Source organism: Podarcis pityusensis (genome assembly GCF_964106645.2).
Source record: "Podarcis pityusensis genome assembly, chromosome: 4".
NCBI classification, from domain to species: Eukaryota; Metazoa; Chordata; class Lepidosauria; order Squamata; family Lacertidae; genus Podarcis; species Podarcis pityusensis.
In genome coordinates this window covers 41,789,021-41,810,881 of record NC_138027.1, presented here as the reverse complement: position 1 = coordinate 41,810,881, position 21,861 = coordinate 41,789,021, and the positions used below count along the sequence as shown (strand labels likewise).

The window sequence follows — 21,861 nt, the reverse complement described above, 5'->3', positions numbered from 1 at the left end:
AAAAACTCGCTAAATTAATGGTCATTCATTATTTGTAGATCTCCCTATATGGAACCAATCTCATTTGAAAAATTCTGAGGTTTAGTCCTTGTAAGTCTTCTGAATGGCTATTTTTCACAAATGAGAAACACTGTCTCAATGTATGATTGAGGGAACTTACACAAGAGGTGGTCGGTGGACACTTGTAAACCTGCATAATGTATTCGACATTGGACCAAGATATCTTCAGACACGTTTTGCTGTAAGTTACCAGTAATATTAAAACTTTCAGTGTAGTTGTCCTTTATGGAAGTATAGGAACACTGCACTGTCTCATTATTGACCAACCAAGACATCGTAGCCTCTGGATATCCTCCATGAGAAGAACACATCAGTGTCAACTGAGCTGGGCCACAGGGATTATGTGATACATGTATGACAGGCTTCCTATAGTCAGCTAGAGGGAGGAAACGACAGTGAGATCACAAGTTACACTTGTACATATTGAGATGTCAAACAATGTTATTGGCACTATGCTTAAGGATTGTTTTTCTACAGAACCATCAAATTTAATCTGACTTGCACTGGAACAGCCGAGTGCTCTTTAGGAAATCCCATTCATTTCAACAGGAGACACTCATGGAAGTTCCTGCCATGGCTTGTAAATGGTGCTATATTACTAAGAATTCTAAATTACTGGTAAGAGTTCTTATTATAACAGGTTAATAGCATCCTTTCTCTCGGACATAATATAATGCTGGAAGATTTGGAAAGGTTATGGAAGAAAGGGGTTAAGTTTATTGCATGTAGAGAGACTTCAAAAAACTTTGGAAAGTCTGAGCTGCAAAATGTAAAAGTAGTGATGAAAAGAAGGAATTGTTTTTAACTGTTTTTTTTTCCTTTTTCTTTTTGTATTCTGTATTGTGTATTTTTCTTCTTATTTTTAAATTCTATTTTTATTAATGTGTTTCTTTTCATGTGAAACTTTAATAAATATCATTAAAAAAAAAAGAAAAGTCTGAGCTGCAGAGATAAATAGTCATAGGGGGAGGTGAATTATATATGCACTTCAAGTCTGATTTGGCAAATCTCCTCTGGAAAGGCTAATGTTTGATGCAGCTGGTCTGGGAAAATTAATGAGCAAATGCCTAGATTTGATTTGATTTGATTTTTTCGGAACTGAGAGAAGATGGCGTCTGCCAGCTGCAAAGGACACCAGCATGTGAGGATATACAGCAAAAATTAGGCAGAGAGTCAAGCAGACAAATTTCACACAGAAGCATATCATTGCTTACTTCAGCTCACCTGTGGAAACAACTCAGAGGCCATGAACGAAAGAAAGGTAACAACAGGAAGAATTAAAGGAACTATTGGAAACTCAAGGCAGTAGAGATATAAGATGATCAGAGCCCCACCGAACTTGAAGCATGGGAAGCCCCAAAACAATTTATAATTTGGTGGAATATTTGGACTATATGATATGTATCTTTATAATTTGGAATATTTAATGTGATTTGATTGGACTGTTAAAATGGAAAATTTAATAAAAAATATTATTATTTTTTAAAAATGTCCCCCTGTCCCTGCTGTAAGGTCTATGGCATGTCTAAGTAGAAAGTAGCAGTGGCTCATGGGAAGGAGACCAACCGTAAGTGGAGCCAGAGTCAATGACAGGCAGAGCAAGCTAATTTCACCCCCAATCTCTCTCCCCCCCCCCGCTAAATTCTATTTGGGCAACACTGAGACTAAGGAGGAGGAAGCTTGCAGGCAATGCCACCCATTGGGCTGGTTGTGAAGAAACAGGGAAGTTGGAGCTGGCTGAGGATAGATAGGTTGGTGGAGCAGTGCTCTATTTGCCCAGGAAACCAGCCTCCGCTGGTAGAAAAGTGACTTAAAATGAACAGCCCCTGTCTAACACAAATGAATAGGACCCTTAAGCATTGCTTGGGTACTTAAAATCCTGTTTTGCTAGACAAGCACTTACCTGACACTGATAAATGTACCCATTTATCACCTTTGTGTTCTTCCTCCAGTAATATGATACACCTATATTTGCCTTGATCGGACACATTCACACTGGAGATCCAAAGTGTAAGATTCTTCTCATCCATCTTTGTCCTGTTCTGGAATTGTATGTCTTTTACAGTGTTTTCTTCGCCGTTGCTGTAAGCTATCACAACCAGGTCAGATATACCAGGGCCTACGTATTTCTGCCAGTAGATCCTGTAAGATGCCAGGGGCCGTTGCATTTTGTAGTTGCAAGGGAGTGTGGCTACACCCCCTATTTTGGCTGTTACCGGGACAGGGTCTGGGGAGGAAGAAAACAAGAAACAGGATCTCGTGAAACAGATGCTTGTTCTTCAAGTCCTTCCTCACATCTCTGCATTTAAACAATACTTTGCAAAAAGGGAAGGGAGATTCAGATATGCAACACACACTGGCCATCAGTCATTAATGAAACAAGGATTTCTGAAGGAGTTCAACCTACTATTAATTCCACAATCAGTTCCTATTAGTAGTGCAATAGATTTCCCCATACTCTCCCACAAATATACCTCTCTTTGACTTGTCAATGACTGTTTGCAGCCTCCATTATTTCTGCTTTCTGTTTCTCCTTCTGTCCCATTTCCCCGATTGCATGATCCCAGAATACCAGAAATTAAATGGTGAGCATGATGATGCCACAACATGGCACAGCTTTTGAAATATACTCAGAGTCGCAAAGTGATTTCATGCTCTTTATTCAGCTCATAGTGGTGAGGAGGAATGAGTGAATGTCCCCTCAAAGTATCTGCTTTATATACATTATTTACACAATGGGCTGCACATGATTGGATAATTCTGGAATTCTACTGTAAGCCAATCAGGTTGTGGATTCACTTATATCTGGAGCATGATTGGGTGGTTCCTGCCAACCAATCATACTGCTGCATTGTTCTGGGACCAATCAGACTGCTGCATTCTGAATCCTATTGTTCTAGGACCAATCAGACTGCTGCATTTTGGATCCTATTGTTCTAGGACCAATCAGACTGCTGCAGTTTGGATCCTATTCAACTCAGTACATAACACCTTTCATATGTGATGACCTCCAAATGGGTCATTTCAGTGTGAGGAAGCTGGAGTAGCTCAGTTGGTAGACCATGGTAGGGCATAATCTCAGGGTTGAGGGATCAAGCACCACGTTGGATAAAAGTTTCCTGCATTGCTATATGGTCTTTGTGGTACCTTCCAACTCTATGACTTTTTAGCACATTTGCCCTCATTCTGAATGGGGCAGGTAGGGGAGAGAGAGCAACACAAAGCATGGAAGAGATCTAAGTAAGAGTAACTGGGATTACAATATGGAACGAGTAAAGAGGGAAGCACTTTGTCACCTTTTAGCATAGTTCTCTGAAAAATTGCCAAGAGAGGGGTGTATTTTCATGGGGGAGGTGAGAGAACATTTTTTCAAAACACACACTCTTCAGCTTAGTCCTACTTAGGAGAAAACGCCGTTATGAGGGGATTTATTGTCTGAATCATGCGTGTCTGGATGAAGGATAAAGAGAGGTGTATGAGTGTGTGGAGAAGTCAGCCTATTGTATAAAGTCAATAGTTAACTTTGTTGTTGTTCTGCTCGCTTTTGCCTCCATCCTTACCCACCACTAGAATGTGGCTCCCAAAAGGTTATCCAGAGGGAATGAAAAAGCTTCCCCAACCCTGGTTTGAATCCACGGAATGTTATTCATGAAATATCTGTGAATTGCAAACCAGAGCTCTATACATCAAAACTGGTCACATGCATCTATTCCATTGTTCTATTCCGGTTTGCCTTTTCTCCTTGAACTATTGGTTTGCATGCTTGTAGGCATTTTCCCTGCTTTCAGGACTGTTGCTGTTGTTGATTTTTTTTTAAAAAAAAACTTCCCTAAAATAAATGAATCCAGGCTAATGTACCTGTGTCCCCACGCCCCCCATCTTCAGTTGTGATTTGTGTATTGTAAGGGGTTGGACTAAATGACCACTGGGGTCTCTTCCAACTCTACAGTTCTGTGATTCTATGTACATATATCATGAAATAATTTGGTGCAGGCTGTGAATAAAAGGGACGGAATCTTTTGACAAAATTACAGTGGATCTGGGGTTATATATTTAGAGAGTGGATCTAGATTTATATAATTTAATCTCTTTAATAACTATAATAGAAAGGCAGGGTGGAAATGATTGGCAATAAATAAGTTAATAACAGTTTTCATATACCAAAGCCCAATATAGGTTTCTGAGTTGAAACCACAGGAATAACTTGGTAGCATTTAATTATTTATGGAATTTATGTAGTGCCCAATTAGCCACATCCCCTGGGTGGTTCACAAATTTAAAAATGATAAAATACAACTACTATTCCCCCCCCCCCAACCCCCCCCCCCACAAAATCATAAAAATAGTGTATAAAAATGGCACAGAAATCATCATAAAGCCATCATGAGGCAGCATAAGATGAAGAACAATAAAAACAGCACTAAAACCCAGCCAAGGGGGAAAACAAAATACTTTAAGGAACTAAAATGTACTAGAACCATAGTTACTAAGAGAACATCATTTGTTAAAATGCAGCTGGGCTATGTTTAGAGTAAATACAGCAGAATTTGGCAACTGAAAATTGTTTGTAGAAAGGATCTGTCAAGATAGAGATTGTATAGAACTTTCCCTACCATTAGACAGAGGGAAGTGGCTGCCTCAGGTTGTGAATTTGGGGTGTGATAAAAGTTCAGCAAACTGTTCTTTATTTAATTTATCATTGCTGTGTGTTTTTTGCTGCCAGGAAGAAGGTGCCAAAATAATTTGCCTCAGGTGTGAAAATAATTTTTTCAGTCTCAGGTGCCAAAATAATTTGTCTAGCATATCACCTGTACTGGATTTCCAAAATCCAGGGGCAATTTCTGCCATTTATGGTCTGGATTTTACCTTGAGGGCTCAGTCCTATCAGCATAGGCTGCAATTCTTACAGAGGAGCAGCACAATAGTGCTGTGATTGGTGCCCAGCTGTGCCTTGGGACCTCTGAGAAGAAGGCATGTGTGGTTGCCAGTCCATTTCTGTTTTAAATTCTGCATTTGGTTTTTTGCTTTACTTCTTACTTATGGTTTTAACTTTTTATTCTAAAACTGCAGAGAACTTTTGTTGCTGGGTAGCATATAAATGTTGTGAAGAAGAAGAAGAAGAAGAAGAGTTTGGATTTGATATCCCGCTTTATCACTACCCGAAGGAGTCTCAAAGCGGCTAACATTCTCCTTTCCCTTCCTCCCCCACAACAAACACTCTGTGAGGTGAGTGGGGCCGAGAGACTTCAGAGAAGTGTGACTAGCCCAAGGTCACCCAGCAGCTGCATGTGGAGGAGCAGAGACGCGAACCCGGTTCCCCAGATTACGAATCTACCGCTCTTAACCACTGCACCACACTGGCTCATTTAATTAATTACTAAGTAACTATTTATTTAGATAATAACTATTTATCTAGCTAATTATTTAATGACTAAATACCAAATTGCATTTGGTAACCGATTTCAGTGATCTGCCTGAAATCCACCCAGCCCTGTGAAACTTCTACTATTATCTACCGCTTTTCTCACAATTCAGGGTGGTGGCACTCTGTCACGTTGTCCTAGAAAATGTTATGGGGGCAGTTTCACACCACCCTAACCACACCAACAGAGGACATCATACCAGAAAGAGACCATGGGTGTGCGGATGTCAGAGACACAACTTGCTGTGACTTGCCTAAGGAGCTTTCTGGTTGGCAGGCTAATTTTTCCCCTCTGCCCAGAAAAGCAGAACAAAAACCTTCTGTGCAGGACAGCCGTGAGCAAGCACACAGTTACTGGAATTTTTTTGCTAATGTCACACCTAACTTTGTCTTGCATAACACCTAGGAAACTGCAAGTAGAATATGCTTACAGAACATAACAGTTGTAGACAAGAGGAACTATGCTGCCCGCAAACATTCAGCAAGTTCAGTTAACTCACAGTGGAGGTGTGCTGTTGCGACAAAGCAAAAATGAAAACGAAGCTGGAAACTGGAATAGACAATATACTAAATAGTCCCTGTAACTGGCCTGTGTGGGAGGCATCTATCATTCAGCATGTGATCCTGATGAAATCGAAGGTACCAGCACCAAAACCCTGTGCATAATTTCTCTCACTGTCTCAGTGAGAGGGACTAATCTTGCTTAATGGTTGCCATCAATTTGATTTTAATTAATTTTATAATGAATGTTTTTAGAATGCTGGATTATTTTGATTGTTGTTAGCCGCCCTGAGCCCAGCTTCGGCTGGGGAGGGCGGGATATAAATAAAATTTATTATTATTATTATTATTATTCTCTTTTCCTGCCAGTACAAAAAAATGGGCTCAGTAACTCTAATTCAAGGTCTAGCTACAGCTGCTTTACATATTATGTCACAGAAAACTGATTTTCTGCTGCATGGACAGGCAAAATAGGTTTGGTACCTGCATATGTACATTCTCAAATATACATTTGCTGCTTGGACACATCATATTTATATATGTACAGCAATTTGGATGGGAGCCCCATGTATAACGATCTATATCTATTTTTTAAACACTCAAATATTTACACACCGCTCTTGAATGAGGGACAAGCCCTCTCTAAATTTGTTCTGTATGATTAAATGCCACACAATCAGATGTGCATCTCCTCATTTGTTTCGCTGATTGATGATGCTCTCACCAATGGAGCAACCACACACATAGTTGGTTTTCGTAGAGACCTACTTTCCTGACATTCCTCCCTTGAGATTGTTAAATCATTTCCACGTTTATTTATTACATTTTTATCCCACACTTTTCTATGAAGATTGGGGGCGTGTACACAGCCCCCCGCTTATTCTCACAATATTACTATGAGGTAGGCTACGCTGAGAGAGAAAAACTGGCTTAAGGTGATCTTTGCACCCAAGTGGGGATTTGAACGCGAGCCTCCTCAGTCTAAGGTCCAACATTCTGGCTACTATTCCATACTGATCTTGACATGCACTTCTCTTATTTCTCCATTGCAGTGAATACTAGAAAGGTCATGGCGTTCCTAGCATGGCAAATTATTGTGTTACTACAAGATGACCTTACTAGATCCACTTAATTCCTGATGTAGATCTTCCTTATTCCCTAGCGGGGGTGGGGACAAAACCATTTGAGGTTTTGCCTCAGCCACCTTGCAGGGAGACATAATATGCTGTCATTATCCAGCATGGTTTTAGGTTTTAGTTTTCAGTCAGGGAATCCCCTATGACCAGTGAACTTGTGACATTTAAATGAGTAAGAAAAGAAAGCAGAAGCCCAGCCTACAGCAGAAACAAGTTTGGCTTTTCAGTTCCAGATCTGGCATTTCTAGTGAATTCACTCATTCCACAAGGATTTATGAACCATGGTTTTGTACAGACTCAGTAAGCAAGGAATTCTAGTTTTTAAAAATATATTATAGATACAGTGGTACCTCGGGTTACATACGCTTCAGGTTACATACGCTTCAGGTTACAGACTCCGCTAACCCAGAAATATTACCTCGGGTTAAGAACTTTGCTTCAGGATGAGAACAGAAATAGTGCTCTGGCGGCATGGCAGTAGCAGGAGGCCCCATTAGCTAAAGTGGTGCTTCAGGTTAAGAACAGTTTCATGTTAAGAACGGACCTCCAGAACGAATTAAGTACTTAACCCGAGGTACCACTGTATGTATATATTATGGTGCCATCATTCCATGTTATATGGAAGCTCTCTATGCATCCCCCCCCCGGCTATGATTCAGTTACATAATTTAGACACCCTGACTGCCAATGGCCCTTGATCTGTCCCTCAGGCTGTTTTATTTTAACTGTCCCACAAGTCCACCTATAATATAGTAAATACCATAATCACTGAGTTTCATTTTATTACTGCTATTATCTGTTTTCCGTTTTACTTACAGCATAAATCTGTGCATGTCTACTTAGAACAGGGCTGACCCAAGGTATTTTGGTGGCTGAAGCAAACCCCCAAATGGCATTCCACCCCCGCTAGGGAAGAAGAGGTGAGTGAAGATCTACATCAGGAATAAGGTGGAGAATAAAGTTATACATTAGGATCTGCTGCCCCTGCCACCTGAGGCAGTTGCCCCACCTTGTTTCATGGTGGGCTGGCCCTGACTCCACAAAACTAGAAAACTGCACAAGCAAACTACATTAAAAATCTTTATCCTATCCATTCCATAAATTTTATATACTGCTCAATTGCAAAAAGTCTCAAAGCTGTTTAGAAATACATATATAAGTATTGGGCAACAATGTGAAAAGTGTGTGTGGAGAATGAGAGAGAGGGAGAGAGGGAGGGAGAGAGGGAAAGAGAAAGAGAGAGAAGCAATCTGAAAAGTGTGGGCTGGTGAGAATTTAAAATTGCTTTCATTTCTTTTTCAGCCTGCTATGGTCTAATTTGAGTAGAGGAAAAATAGACTAACAGTTTAAATAATGTTCCAATGTGGACAATCCCTGCATCATGTATGAGGTAATTATTGCAAGCACTTTGCAATAAACTACTTTAAAATATTATTATTATTATATTATTATTTGTTAAGGGTCCTTAATGACTTGGAGATTTCCCAGTGACTGGACTGAGGAATTTCTTAAGAAAACTGGGGAAACCCCATGCGGTGAGAGACCATGATCTGGGAGAATCCCATGCTGGGAGGGAAACAACAGATGCAATCTTATTCTTCCCCTGGGAGATTTACTGCTATTCCAAGGCCAACCCTATCATTAATTAGAGTGAGATGGCTGCCTCGGGTGGCAGATGCTGAGAGGTGGCAGCAGTAGCACTAGAACCCTGGTTGTACTTCCTGAGGTCCCCTAAAGCCATTCCCTTCCTCCTGAGTCAGGATACTGATGGTGGCCACATCTGCTTTCTGCTGGCTTGGTCACCTGACTGTCTCGCCTTGAAAGGGACCAAGGGAAGCAGACAGAAAGACAGCCAACCCTGGCCACGCACTGCAGCATGAATCTCCAGTGTGCCTGCCCGTGCACTTGTATTTGGCGTAAAGCCTTTCAGAGCTCTCTGAATCATTTGGTGTTATCCACAAACATGGCCACCTCCCTGCTAACCATAACTCTAGATCCTGGGTCCCAGGCTAGTTAAAGTTTTAAAGGATAAAAATTGATCCCAGGACCAAATAGGCAACTTGGTGTGCCTGAACATTGCTGAAGTGATACGACTGAACACCTCACACTGGACAACAGCCTGGCTGCTTCCAAATGCTTTCTCAAGGCAGCCTCTTGTAGACTGTTACAATAATCCAAGCTTGATGTAATGAGAGTGGGGAGAGAGAGGAATGAATGGTCATGTCAGATTTCTACAAGCAACCAACACACCAGCTGAAGCAGCTGAGAAGTGCTTCCGGCCACTGCTAATAACTGGGTCAGTTCTAAGTCCTGGAGCACTCCCAAGCTGCACACAGAGTTCAGCTCTCCCTAGACTCTAGCAACTGCATCTCAAGAGCAGATACTGGCTACATCTGGGCTCTAGTGCCCAAGCATGCAAAATTCATGTACATAAATATTCAGGCACCACTCAGTAACAGATTGCCATTTCACACCCTGTATCTTCTGAGTTAAATTTTGAGCTGTTGATAACTTACTGTAGATAATTTTGCTGTCTATCTGTATTAAAAAGAACAAACACTTTATCAGCTTCTAGAAGCAGTAGGATGCAGGCAAATGCAGAGTAAATTAATACTTATCCCTTCATTCAATTTATAGCCCATGCTTCATTGTGAGGTCCTCGGGCAGGATGCATATAATTCCATAATGCAGTTTAACATAATAATTATAACTTCAGCTAAAACTGTAACCAGCACGACTACACTGGAGGGAGGAACAACAAAATCTAATTTAATACATAATGACAACAACAACATATTTGCAATACTTATCTACCCAGCCACTCTGGGTGAAGAGATGCATCTTGACCTGCCAGCGAAATACATACAATGACAGAGCCAGATACATCTCAGAGGGGAGAGAGAGTTCCAGAACCTGGGGGCCACCGCAGAGAAGGCCCTCCTACACACCACTATTCCACAGACTGCGGAATACACTGGAGTATAGGAAGCATTCAGGTTTGCCACAGAAGGTGGAGAAAGCTGTCCTGCTTGGCAAGCTCCAGATTTAATCTACTTCTGTTCTCCAGTATTACAAGATTTAAGAAGATTCATGCAATATCCAAGTAGAATCAAAATGCAGACCTAGGCATATGGCTGCAGCTGTAAAACTGCACGCCCACAAACTATGAAACATTGGCCACAGACTATGCAATGTCAACACAGCACTGTCCTCCAAATGAGGAAAGCTGTCATCACCACAAACAATAATTTCTAGAATGTTGTTAATCTCGTGCGCATTGAATCAGTGCACAATGTGACGCAAGAGATCAGCAGAAAGGAAGTATTAGAAATATATTAGGGGTTTGCCCAGAAGCAGGGAGAGGGAGTGGCCGAAAGGAACCTGGAATGTAACCCAAGATGGAGTATTGCTGTTAGCATATACAGTGTTACCTCGGGTTACAGAAGCTTCAGGTTACAGACACTTCAGGTTACAAACTCAGCTAACCCAGAAATAGTACCTTGGGTTAAGAACTTTGCTTCAGGATAAGAACAGAAATTGAGCGGCGGCAGTGCGGCAGCATCGGGAGGCCCTATTAGCTAAAGTGGTACCTCAGGTTAAGAACAGTTTCAGGTTAAGAACGGACCTCCAGAACAAATTAAGTTCTTAACCCGAGGTACCACTGTAACTGTTTCCAGCATTTCTTTTTTCAAAATGCAGGGGACAGCACAAATCAGTTCCTGTGTCTTTGAAAGCAGGCTGACTCAACTTGCGACACAGCAAGGCAAATGCTGCTTGCTGGTAATGACTGCTGAGTGCCAGGTGCTTGACAAGGCCCCCCCCCCCCCCCATTTCAGCCATCCTAGGCAGTCCGCAAAACAAGGAGTATTTGTGGGTTGTGCACTGCATTAGGTTGGGTGGTCCAAATGGCCCAATGTGGTGGTTTTGACAGAGGCCATATCACTGGCCAAGTTTATTTACAGTGGTGCCCCGCAAGACGAATGCCTCGCAAGACGAAAAACTCGCTAGACGAAAGTTTTCCATTTTTTGAGTCGTTCCGCAAGACGAATTTCCCTATGGGCTTGCTTTGCAAGACGAAACGTCTTGCGATTTCTTGCGAGTTTGTTTCCTTTTTCTTAAAGCCGCTAAGCCGTTAATAGCCGCTAAGCCGTTAATAGCCGCTAAGCCGCTAAGCCGTTAATAGCCGCTAAGCCGCTAATAGCCGTGCTTCGCAAGACAAAAAAACCGCAAGACGAAGAGACTCGCGGAACAGATTAATTTCGTCTTGCGAGGCACCACTGTATTTCAGATCGATACCATCATCAGCAAGATTGCTGATACTCAAACTAGGGCCCTCCCAGCCTGTTTCTACTTTCTGGCAAATTCAGGTAGCACAATTAAAGTAGATTTGGTGGCGTTGCGCAGCAAACCCACTTTCCCCCCAAATTAGCCCTTTTTTTGCAATAAGGAAAGTGATAATGAAATGATTTGGAAAGTGTGAGGTGTTAATTGCTTCCTGCAATGTCATATAACCCACCCTATGAAAAAATTAGAATGACAGCTGAGTGAACAGCTTGTCTGGAAGTGACCATAGATATAGTTAAAAGCAGCCACTGGAGGGGGACAGTTTGGTGGATGAGTGATTGCTTAACCTTTTCCCTTGTCTCTACTCTCCAGAGCTGCAATTAGCTATGGAAGAGAAAATGGCAGGTACAATATCTGCATTTTTTCTTCTTCTCAACTCACAGCAGCGTGTAGTATGTGTAGATTAAGGTTGTGGAAGGTTAACCCCCTGCCTATAGAGCAAACTGAAATCTTTCCCATAGCAGCTTTTAGCTCAAAGGGACTGTGCGATTTAGTGATGAAAGACTGGGATGCTTGTCTGTGAATCCTCACGTGGGCCACGAAGCTCACCAGGACCTTGCTCACTCACTGATGAGGTAAACTGGTGTGACTCCATGCCACTCCTAGTTTGGCCCCAGACACAAATGATTTGAGACCAAACGGTATCCAGCATTACAACACACATTTCATTCAGTACACTTTGGTGTGGGTGTGGGTAGAGGTGTGTGTGATTTCAATTTCTATTTGCTTAATTTGGTTAACACTTTCCCCTGTTTTCTTTGGGGTTTCCCCCAAACTCATTCTTAAGTTGTTGTTTCACATTTCAGTGTGGCTTAAGGCATGATTTCAGAAAGAGGGGAAAAGCAGTTTTCTGAATTCAAAGGAAGCAGGAGACAGAATGCTGTGTCCATTGCCCACGACTGGCTCCACCATTTGTCAGAAGCCCTTACTCTCAAAGGCTTGTTGAAATGTGTGAGAGGTCAGTGGAGGCGAACTGCCTGGCTCGAGGCCTCTGCCATCCCTCCGTTTGCCTTCCGGCTTCCCTGAGGGGCAAAGTGACCGAAACAGTGACAAAGGGAGCAGAGCTCAGCCCCACTGTGGCCTCCTGACATTTTTCCATGGCACTGGCCACTGAAAATCCTGCCACTGTTTAATATTGTTTTAATTGAGATATTTTATGTAGCGTACTTATATACATCATCATCAACTTTATTGCACTAGCCAAAGGCCATGGCATCATTCACAAAGGGAACAAAAAGAAAGGCAACAATAACCATAAAAGCCATAAAAACATCAGGCACTGCAGGTACAATAAATCACGATCACTTCTCCTAAAAAATATTTTTTGCATACAATAAAATAGCAAGGGGTTCTCAGGTAGAATGCGCCAGCTTAAATGTCTGAATCACCTTTGCAATTGATCACTATTTTATCTAGTTCTTTTCTCCTGATCTTCTTAGCTGCCAACGCATATAGTGCTACTTTATAAGTTACGAAGTCTACTTAGATACATGGGCTTATTTTGTATTAATATGTAGTAACATTGTTCACTGCTTTGCGGACCTTTGTGCTAAAAAGCAGTGTGCAAGTAAACCACACCAGGCTGTACCGTGTCAATAAAGACAGTAGTGGCTGAAGAGCGAGACGGTTGCCTCAGCCAGGCGATTTTAAGCGACAATGACAGGACAGCAAATGGTTACTTATTTAATGCATTCCTACATCTGAGGAAAAGGGAGAGGTGCTTGTGGGATTTTCTGCCCCAGGTCCCAATATAACTTGGCTGGCCTGGGGTAATATGTGCCTGGAATCGGGTGGGAGGTTTGCCACCTGCTGCTCTGCCTCACACAGAATGTCTTTGGGCAGCCCTGCCACTGCAAAAGCACATGCCAGAGCATATGGCGAGGTTAGGTACTTTTAGAATAATGCTCCCTCATCAGATAGGAATGCACAGTACTTTATTTATGACAAAAATGAGATAAGCCAGCCTCACTGCATTTGGGGGAACTCATTCTGCCAAGCTGAGTACTGGCCTTCTGGCCCAAAGTCCTGTAGAGGTCGCACATTCCAGTTCCAGTATTGTTGGGCACCCACAGGTGTTGTGTTTTATTTTGAGGTGGGGGTGCTAAAACACCAAAACGATGGAACAGACTATTTTATGAGACAGACAGAGAGAGACAGACAGAGAGAGAGAGACAGAGACAGAGAGAGAGACAGAGACTGTACATTTTGCCTTATATACTGTATCATGTTCTGCCGAGACAGGTCAGTTGGTTGAGCATGAGACTCTTAATCTCAGTGTTGTGGGTTCCAGCTGGATGTTGGACAAAAGATTCCTGCATTGCAGGGGTTAGGTCTAAATAACCCTTGTGGTCCCTTCCAGCTCTTGTTGTTGTTTAGTCGTGTCCGACTCTTCGTGATCCCATGAACCAGAGCACGCCAGGCACTCCTGTCTTCTACTGCTTCCTGCAGTTTGGTCAAACTCATGCTGGTAGCTTCGAGAACACTGTCCAACCATCTCGTCCTCTGTCGTCCCCTTCTCCTTGTGCCCTCCATCTTTCCCAACATCAGGGTCTTTTCCAGGGAGTCTTCTCTTCTCATGAGGTGGCCAAAGTATTGGAGCCTCAGCTTCACAATCTGTCCTTCCAGTGAGCACTCAGGGCTGATTTCCTTAAGAATGGAGAGGTTTGATCTTCTTGCAGTCCACGGGACTCTCAAGAGTCTCCTCCAGCACCATAATTCAAAAGCATCAATTCTTCGGCAATCAGCCTTCTTTATGGTCCAGCTCTCACTTCCATACATCACTACTGGGAAAACCATAGCTTTAACTATATGGACCTTTGTTGGCAAGGTGATGTCTGCTTTTTAAGATGCTGTCTAGGTTTGTCATTGCTTTCCTCCCAGTTCTACAATTCTATAATTCTACAAATGCTAGAAACTTATTATCTCTTTCTTTAAAATGAAAGTTAGGATTATGGTTCATCAGGAGGGGGGATAGCTCCCTCTCCCTCTGTGGATGACCATGCCACTATATTCAGAAATTTGATACAACCATCACTGTGGCCTATGTGACCCATTTAAGCTGCCATTTGTAAACTCAACAGATGAGACATATGTAGTGGTGTGGAAGGGGCAAGAATGCATAAGTGATGGTTTCCGGCCCCACCCTAGATCAATGGTGGTTGTTCTTCGTAGCCCTCCGGGGGCTGCAAAGAAGTTCAGGCAGGAGAAAGAGAGGAAATGAGATGTAAATCCTCTCGATACTCCTCATTGGGGTCTGGGGAGTTCACTGCATCCCTAAGTGTTGCGCAATCCTGTGTCTGTCAACTTGAAAGGCAGAATGGGAGCAATATGGGAGTGTGCCCCGGCCATGGACAAGCCTCTGTTACCGGTATGATTTGTGGAAGCTTCCTCCTCAATCTGGATAATCGACATTAATCAAGAGGCGCTCCCAAAGCATCATATGCTAATGGGCTGTAATCAATCAGCTGCCAAAAGAACCGTTTTCTGAAGCTATTTGAATGGCTTTCTGAAATTTGAGAATACTTACAACAGCCTGAAAGGAAAAGGGGAGAACAAGGAGCTTTGTGCTTTCTTATGGTTTTGTAATGGTCTTTTTTTTTCTTTTGTCCTCCTCTATTATGAAGAAACGTGTGTAGAGCAGGAAACCTGATTTTAAGAAATTGTATTAAATTAAAGTAATTTGGTTTGAGATATATATATATATATATAGTGAGGGGGGGAAGTATTTGATCCCCTGCTAAATTTGCCCGTTTGCCCTCTGTCAAAGAAATGACCAGTCCATAATTTTAATGGTAGGTTTATTGTAGCTGTGAGAGACAGAATAACAACAGGAAAACCCCCAGAAACCCAGAAGACAAAAGTCAGAGATCGATGTGCATTATAATGAGTGAAATAAGTATTTGATCCCTTTGCAAAAGTTGACTTAGTACTTGGTCGCAAAACCCTTGTTGGCAATTACAGAGGTCAGACGTTTCTTGTAGGTGGCCACCAGGTTTGCACACATCTCAGGAGGTGTTTTGTCCCACTCCTGTTTGCAGATCCTCTTCAAGTCAGTAAGATTTCGAGGCTGATGTGTAGCTACTCGAACCTTCAGCTCCCTCCACAGATTTTCAATGGGATTAAGGTCTGGAAACTGGCTAGGCCACTCCAGGACCTTAGTGTGCTTTTTCTTGAGCCACTCCTTTGTTGCCTTGTCCGTGTGTTTTGGGTCATTGTCATGCTGGAATACCCATCCTCGACCCATTTTCAATGCCCTGGTTGTGGGAAGGAGGTGCTCATCCAAGATTTGACGATACATGGTCCCATTCATCGTCCCTTCGATGCGTGTATGTGTATGTGTGTGTGTGTAATACATAAGTGCCGATCCTAAAAGCAGTGTGCCCACCCTGTCTGAATTAGAAAAATGGGATGATTGTATGCCTCATATCATAAACAAGCATAGGCTTGTTTCTGCTTGTAATATGTGAGATGGGGTTCCCCTTGGGTTATTTTTCCCCCCCTGGAGCCACTTCTGTGCTCAGCAGAACTTTAGCACTTCACTGCTTCTGATTAGGTGCGGAATTGCCTCACGGCTTGGCAACACTGTGTTAAGTTATGATATGGGAAGTAGGCTATTTACTCCAGGGTCCCACCATAATTCAGGCTTGAGATTTTTCTCATATTGGGGTGGTGGTGGTGGTGGTGGTGCCATGAATCCCTCTATAGCAGGGGTGGATAACTTATGCCCCTCTAGATAATGTTGAACTCAAACTCCTTTCATTTGTGACAATTGGCCTTGTTGGCTGAGGCTGATGGAGATACAGTCCAACAACATATGGAGAGATCCAAGTTCCCCATTCCTTCTCTAAAGCCTCTTGCTTCATCAGCAGATGGGAAATAAGTACAAAAGAATAAGAAAATAAGTTCTTCCCATTCAGCACCTTGGGGACCTTATTATTAAGATTTTTTTTTTTTTTACTGTACTGTATGAAGTGGTTACAAACCATTAATCTTTATAAGCAGCCAGAAGATGGATATTAATGTTCCCACAATGGAATGTTGGAACTGTGTACCATTTTGAATCATTAAGGAGGCTAAACCACAGTGATTTGGTTAAGGCTGTTCAGTGATTTGGGATTTGAAAACAGCTCTCCAAGATCCAAGACTAACATTCTGACTACTGGAGAGTATTGAATACCCAGAAAACTAAATAAATTTTGTGCTCATGTTGGACTAAATACTTCATCAAACAATCTCTTTGCATTGCCTCTCCTTTTGATTTGCCCATCCTAGCAACTCACTAATCCAAGTAATTTGAGAAATGTGCCGCTTGACACCAGTCACCTGAGAGAAAGGCAAAGTCCACCAGAGTGAGTCATAAAACCAACATAAAGTTGCAAAAGAATCTTATATGCGTGTGATAGCAAGAGATCAACCCGGGAGATCAACACCTGGTACCTTTGATCTGAGCAAGAGTAGCCTGACATCTTCCACCAAAACAGGAAAACCCACAAAGGCTTATATCCTCTCCAGCTTAATAACAGTGTCTGAAGGGATGATAAGAACCTTAGCACATTCATAGACTCAGAGTTGAAAGCAGCCTCAAAGATCATCTTGTCCAACCCTCTGTTGATGTAGGAAATCCACTACTATTGCATCTCTCTGATACGTGGCCATCCAGCCTCTGCTTAAAACCTCTAGCAAAGGGCAGTGCACTACCTTCTGAGTAGACTCTCCCACTGCTGAACAACATGTATCCTCGGGAAGTCCCTTTCCTACATTTCCCATTACAATATAACACACATAAATAAACAATTATATACCACTTTAAAGCACTCAGTGCTTCATATAAATAAACTTACAATCCCACAACCACTTGGCAAGGTAGGTTGGTATTATTATTCATGAAAACATTAAAAGAGCCCTGCTGGATTAGACCAAATGTCCATCTAAACCTGAGGTCGCCAACATTACACCCATGGGGAATTCACCTGCCACCCACGTAGTCTATGAATCTCACTCACATTCAGTCTCTCCTTAGTCATGAAGTGATGAGGTACTTTCCCCCTGACTGCAAACACACGAACTTTAATTCTATAATCAGATCCATTGCATCTTTTTTGCCCCTGAAAAAGTACTTCTTGAGAAACTGGTTGTATTGTTGAAATAAATATCAATGCAGGTGAATTATTCCTTAGTGTGTCCATTTGAAAACAGATTTCCGGAATTTGTACTACTACATCCAGTTTTTACCTCATGCAGCTACTACAAACTGAACTGATGTGTTCAGTGAGCTGAAGTTCTATTTCCTGATAAGTTACCCCACCAATCTATAAGTGAAGTTAGGCATATGTGCCCCAATATATGTTACTCTACAAGGGCCTACACTGAAGCATTTTGCTGTCTAGTCACCAAGTTTGGAGATAACTTTTTTTGACCTCTCTCCAGTCCACTTGCATTTTCATCACCTTGAGTAAATTGGTGTGATCTGGAAACTCGGCCATTTCAAGGATCAACTTTGACTCTAGAAAACAACCCCCGAGTTGTCCGCGACTGGACTTAACTGTCAGGGGTACTTTTACCTTTACTTAATACAGTGGTACCTCTGGTTATGTACTTAATTCATTCTGGAGGTCCATTCGTAACCTGAAACTGTTCTTAACCTGAAGCACCACTTTAGCTAATGGGGCCTCCCGCTGCTGTTGTGCTGCCGCCGTGCAATTTCTGCTCTCAACCTGAAGCAAAGTTCTTAACCCAAGGTACTATTTCTAGGTTAGAGGAGTCTGTAACCTGAAGCATATGTAACTTGAAGCGTATGTAACCCAAGGTACCACTGTACATAAGAATACCAACCTTCCTATTCCTCGGCTGCTAAGTCTAAATAAGAGCCTTTGCTAAAGGATTTATTAAAAGTGTATTGAAAATCTCTGTAGATAATATCCATTATTATTATTTTCACCTAGTAATAATAATAATGGTTATTATTATTATTTTATGCCCAGCAGGTCCCAGGGTTGGTTACAATGTTGAATATTAAATATTTAAAATAGTTAAAACAAATAACAGTCGTGGGAGTAGGATGTGCCCTAAAATACACATATATAAGGTGTCAAAGACCAGGGTGAAGAGCTGTGTCCTCAGCATTCTAAGAAAGCTGTATAGTGAAGGTGCCACATGCTTCTCTGTGGATTACCCTACTCGACTGGACTGTTCCCCACCCACAAGTTTGTTTACATCTTCAAAAATTTCCAAAACGTTGGTGAGGCAGGACTTCCCTTAGGAGAAACCATACTGATCCATTCCCATCAAAACTCGATGTTCTAATGCTTGGCAATCTTATATTATGGCATTCCCACCAGTTTCTCCAAAGCAAATAAACTAACTAGCCAGTGGGGATGGAAGGATCTGCCAATTTTAGTTCTCTCAGTTTCTCAATTTTCCAGTCTTAAATTCAGTTTTCCACATTTCTGCAGCAATTTGTGATTTTTTTAAAGAAAAAAAAAAACCCGCATGAAAATTCTTCACTATTATGGTGTAACTTTCTCCTCATAAATACATATTTGTATGCAGTTTTGACTTGTGTATACACACACTTTTGCCAGCAATTTCTCCTAAAACAGTGCATTTTTGCAATGCTCTTTTCATGAATATATTCAATGCACACTTTCCCCTAACATATATGCATTTGTGTAAACATTGGTGGTTGGAGAAATGTATTGCGAAAAATCACGAACGTGCGAATTTTGAAAGATTCATGCTTTGGTTCTCTTATCGTTTTGAAAAGTGCTAATTTGATAGGTTTGGCTTAAAATGAGAACTGAATTTCTCCTCCATCTCTGCTGGCCAGTAATGTCCTGGATTCTATTTTAAAGAGCAGCATTTACATTAGCTTCTTTTCAATTCCTCAGTTTGGAGGATGATTCTAGTGACACGTTGACTGTTTTTGTTACAAGGTAAAGGTACCCCTGACCATTACGTCCAGTCATGGATGACTCTGGGGTTGTGCACTCATCTCGCTCTATAGGCTGAGGGAGCTGGCATTTGTCTGCAGACAGTTTTTCCGGGTCATGTGGCCAGCATGACTATGCCGCTTCTGGCACAATGGAACACCGAAACCAGAGCAGCGCACGGAAACGCTGTTTACCTTCCCGCTGGAGCGGTACCTATTTATCTACTTGCACTTTGACATGCTTTCAAACTGCTAGATGGACGGGAGCTGGGACCGAACAATGGGAGCTCACCCCGTCGCGGGGATTCAAACTGCTGACCTTCTGATCGGCAAGCCCTAGGCTCAGTGGTTTAGACCACAGCACCACCTGCATCCCATTACAAGATAAACTACTGAGAATTTTGAGTTACTGAAGAACACCTGGGCAGATGCTGTCCAGAACATTCCATCACCATATAGCAAATGGAAGGCTGAGGGAGGCTTGCCTAATGCTGCTAATTTCATGGCAAAGCTGAAATTCACACAGGAACTCCCTAATTGTGAACCACAGTCCTGTGTACACTTATTTAGAAGTAAGTCTCATTGAGTTCAGTGCAAAGAATGAAGCATCCACCACTTTTTAAACACACACACACACACACACAGACAGACACAGACACCAGTTCCTCTTGGGAACAAGCAAGGAATGTCAATAAGGACAAACACAGTGAATTGTTGGGCTTACCTGAACAACCAAAAGGAAGCACAAAGAGGCCAAGCCAGAGGAACCACGTTAGAACGGGTGTGGAGAATATCAGTTCTCTCTTCTGTGTGTACATCATATTTTCCAAGACCACCTTGACCGAAGCAGTGAAATGGCAAGAAATTACAGGGAGAAATGCAGGATGTTTGTGCAGTTCAGGTGATTTAGTTTAATTTATAGGTAGTATTGCTTTGTCTTGACAGTTCTGTTCCCCTACCCACTCTGCAACCCACAATTAATCTATCAATCTATTTAGATCTATCAGTCAATTTAGCACATGGCTTCCACGGTGGCATATGATACTCAGGGAATCAGCAAATGCATAAGAATTCGTTATCAAACAGTAGTGAACATACAATTGTGCTTGGAGCAATAATTAAATAATCAATCAACATATAATTAATTGAAAGCAGTTCCAGAGCCAGTCCTGTGTAATGTGCATTGGATTTTTACCATCTTAATCAATTGCTTGCGAAGATAAAACAAATGAAGAACACTGGTTCACACTTTATGTGCTGGCAAGTGCATATTAGGTTGACACAACAGAAGCCTAAAGTCAGAGCATATACCTTGGTGATGCATTTTTTTTTAATGATGCTGTGACACAAGTTATGCTGTACCACAACTAAGCTTTGGACCCCAGATTCTAGAAGCAGTCGTACATAAACAGGTAAACAACTATAGGCGGAAAACTGTTTTCAGATGCTGATTTCTAGGCGAGATTATCAACAGGCTTTCAGGGACAGAATGACTAGAATTTGATGCAGGCATGAACGTAGCCAGAATTTATTGGGGTGGGGGGGAGGTTTTATGTTGGGGGAGAACAAAACTGAGTTATTTGCGATGTAATTGGTCAGTTACCTAAGTATTTTTATTTACGTGATGGGGGGGCAAATGTACCCCCCCCCCCGGGCTATGCCCATGGATGCAGGGATGATGAATGATCTAAAATGAAAGTCATATGAGGAAAAGCTGAAATGACAGGAGTTCCCAAAGATGTTTACTACCGTCTCAGAAAGAAAAGGAAGAACTATTGTTTACTGCGTCCAGTGAGAATAACATATTGGTGTAGATCTGATTAATATACTGTTGGGCAGGGGTTTTTTTTAGCTGGAACGCATCAGAACTCAGTCCCGGCCCTTTCTCAAGTGGGCACTATTGCCATTCTAAGAGAAAGAGGGAGGTGTTCTGGCACCTCTTTTTCTAGAAAAATAGCACTGCTGTGAGATACTTCAGATTTCTAAATTCACAAATTAAACAAGGTAACAGAAGATGCTGTAGAATTGCCACTGCTGCAGTTTCTAAAGAGTTCCTACCTCATGGTAAGTGGCCTGACCAGCAGATCTGTAGCCAAGTTCAAAGCTCCCTGAGACTTTAAAATGTCCTTAATACTGCTATCAAATGAAAAATGAAATGAAACACAGGCATGCATACCATACATTTAAAGCACCCCCCCCCAAATCCTGGGAAATGTAGTTTACTCCTTACACAGCAAAAATCCCAAGCACCCTTAACAAACTATAGCTCCCAGGATTCTTTGAAGAAAAGGTGCTTTAAATGTGCTTCAATTGCATTGTTTGTATGCAGCCATGCAAAATTCCTCTTTCAGTACCCCATCTGACCGTTTGCCCAACCCCCTCCGGTTTTCCTGTCATTTCTCACCATACCAGCCTTCTCTTAAGGCAAAAATATGTGGGGCGAAGGCGCCAAGAAAACTAAAACTAAATGA

At 42.0% G+C, this 21,861-nt stretch overlaps 1 protein-coding gene across 2 annotated transcripts in view; it reads right to left on the bottom strand.

The window, feature by feature from the left end:
• Positions 1-21,861, bottom strand: part of CD80 (CD80 molecule) — a 37,967-nt gene that overhangs the window by 5,248 nt on the left and 10,858 nt on the right. For both annotated transcript variants that reach the window (XM_081003942.1, XM_081003941.1), the window contains 3 exons: positions 20,115-20,226; positions 1,964-2,287; positions 161-436 (listed from right to left, as the gene is read on the bottom strand). In XM_081003942.1, the coding sequence (XP_080860068.1) occupies positions 161-436; positions 1,964-2,287; positions 20,115-20,211 (697 nt within the window). In that variant the 5' untranslated portion in view covers positions 20,212-20,226. The remainder of the gene's footprint in view (positions 1-160; positions 437-1,963; positions 2,288-20,114; positions 20,227-21,861) is intronic.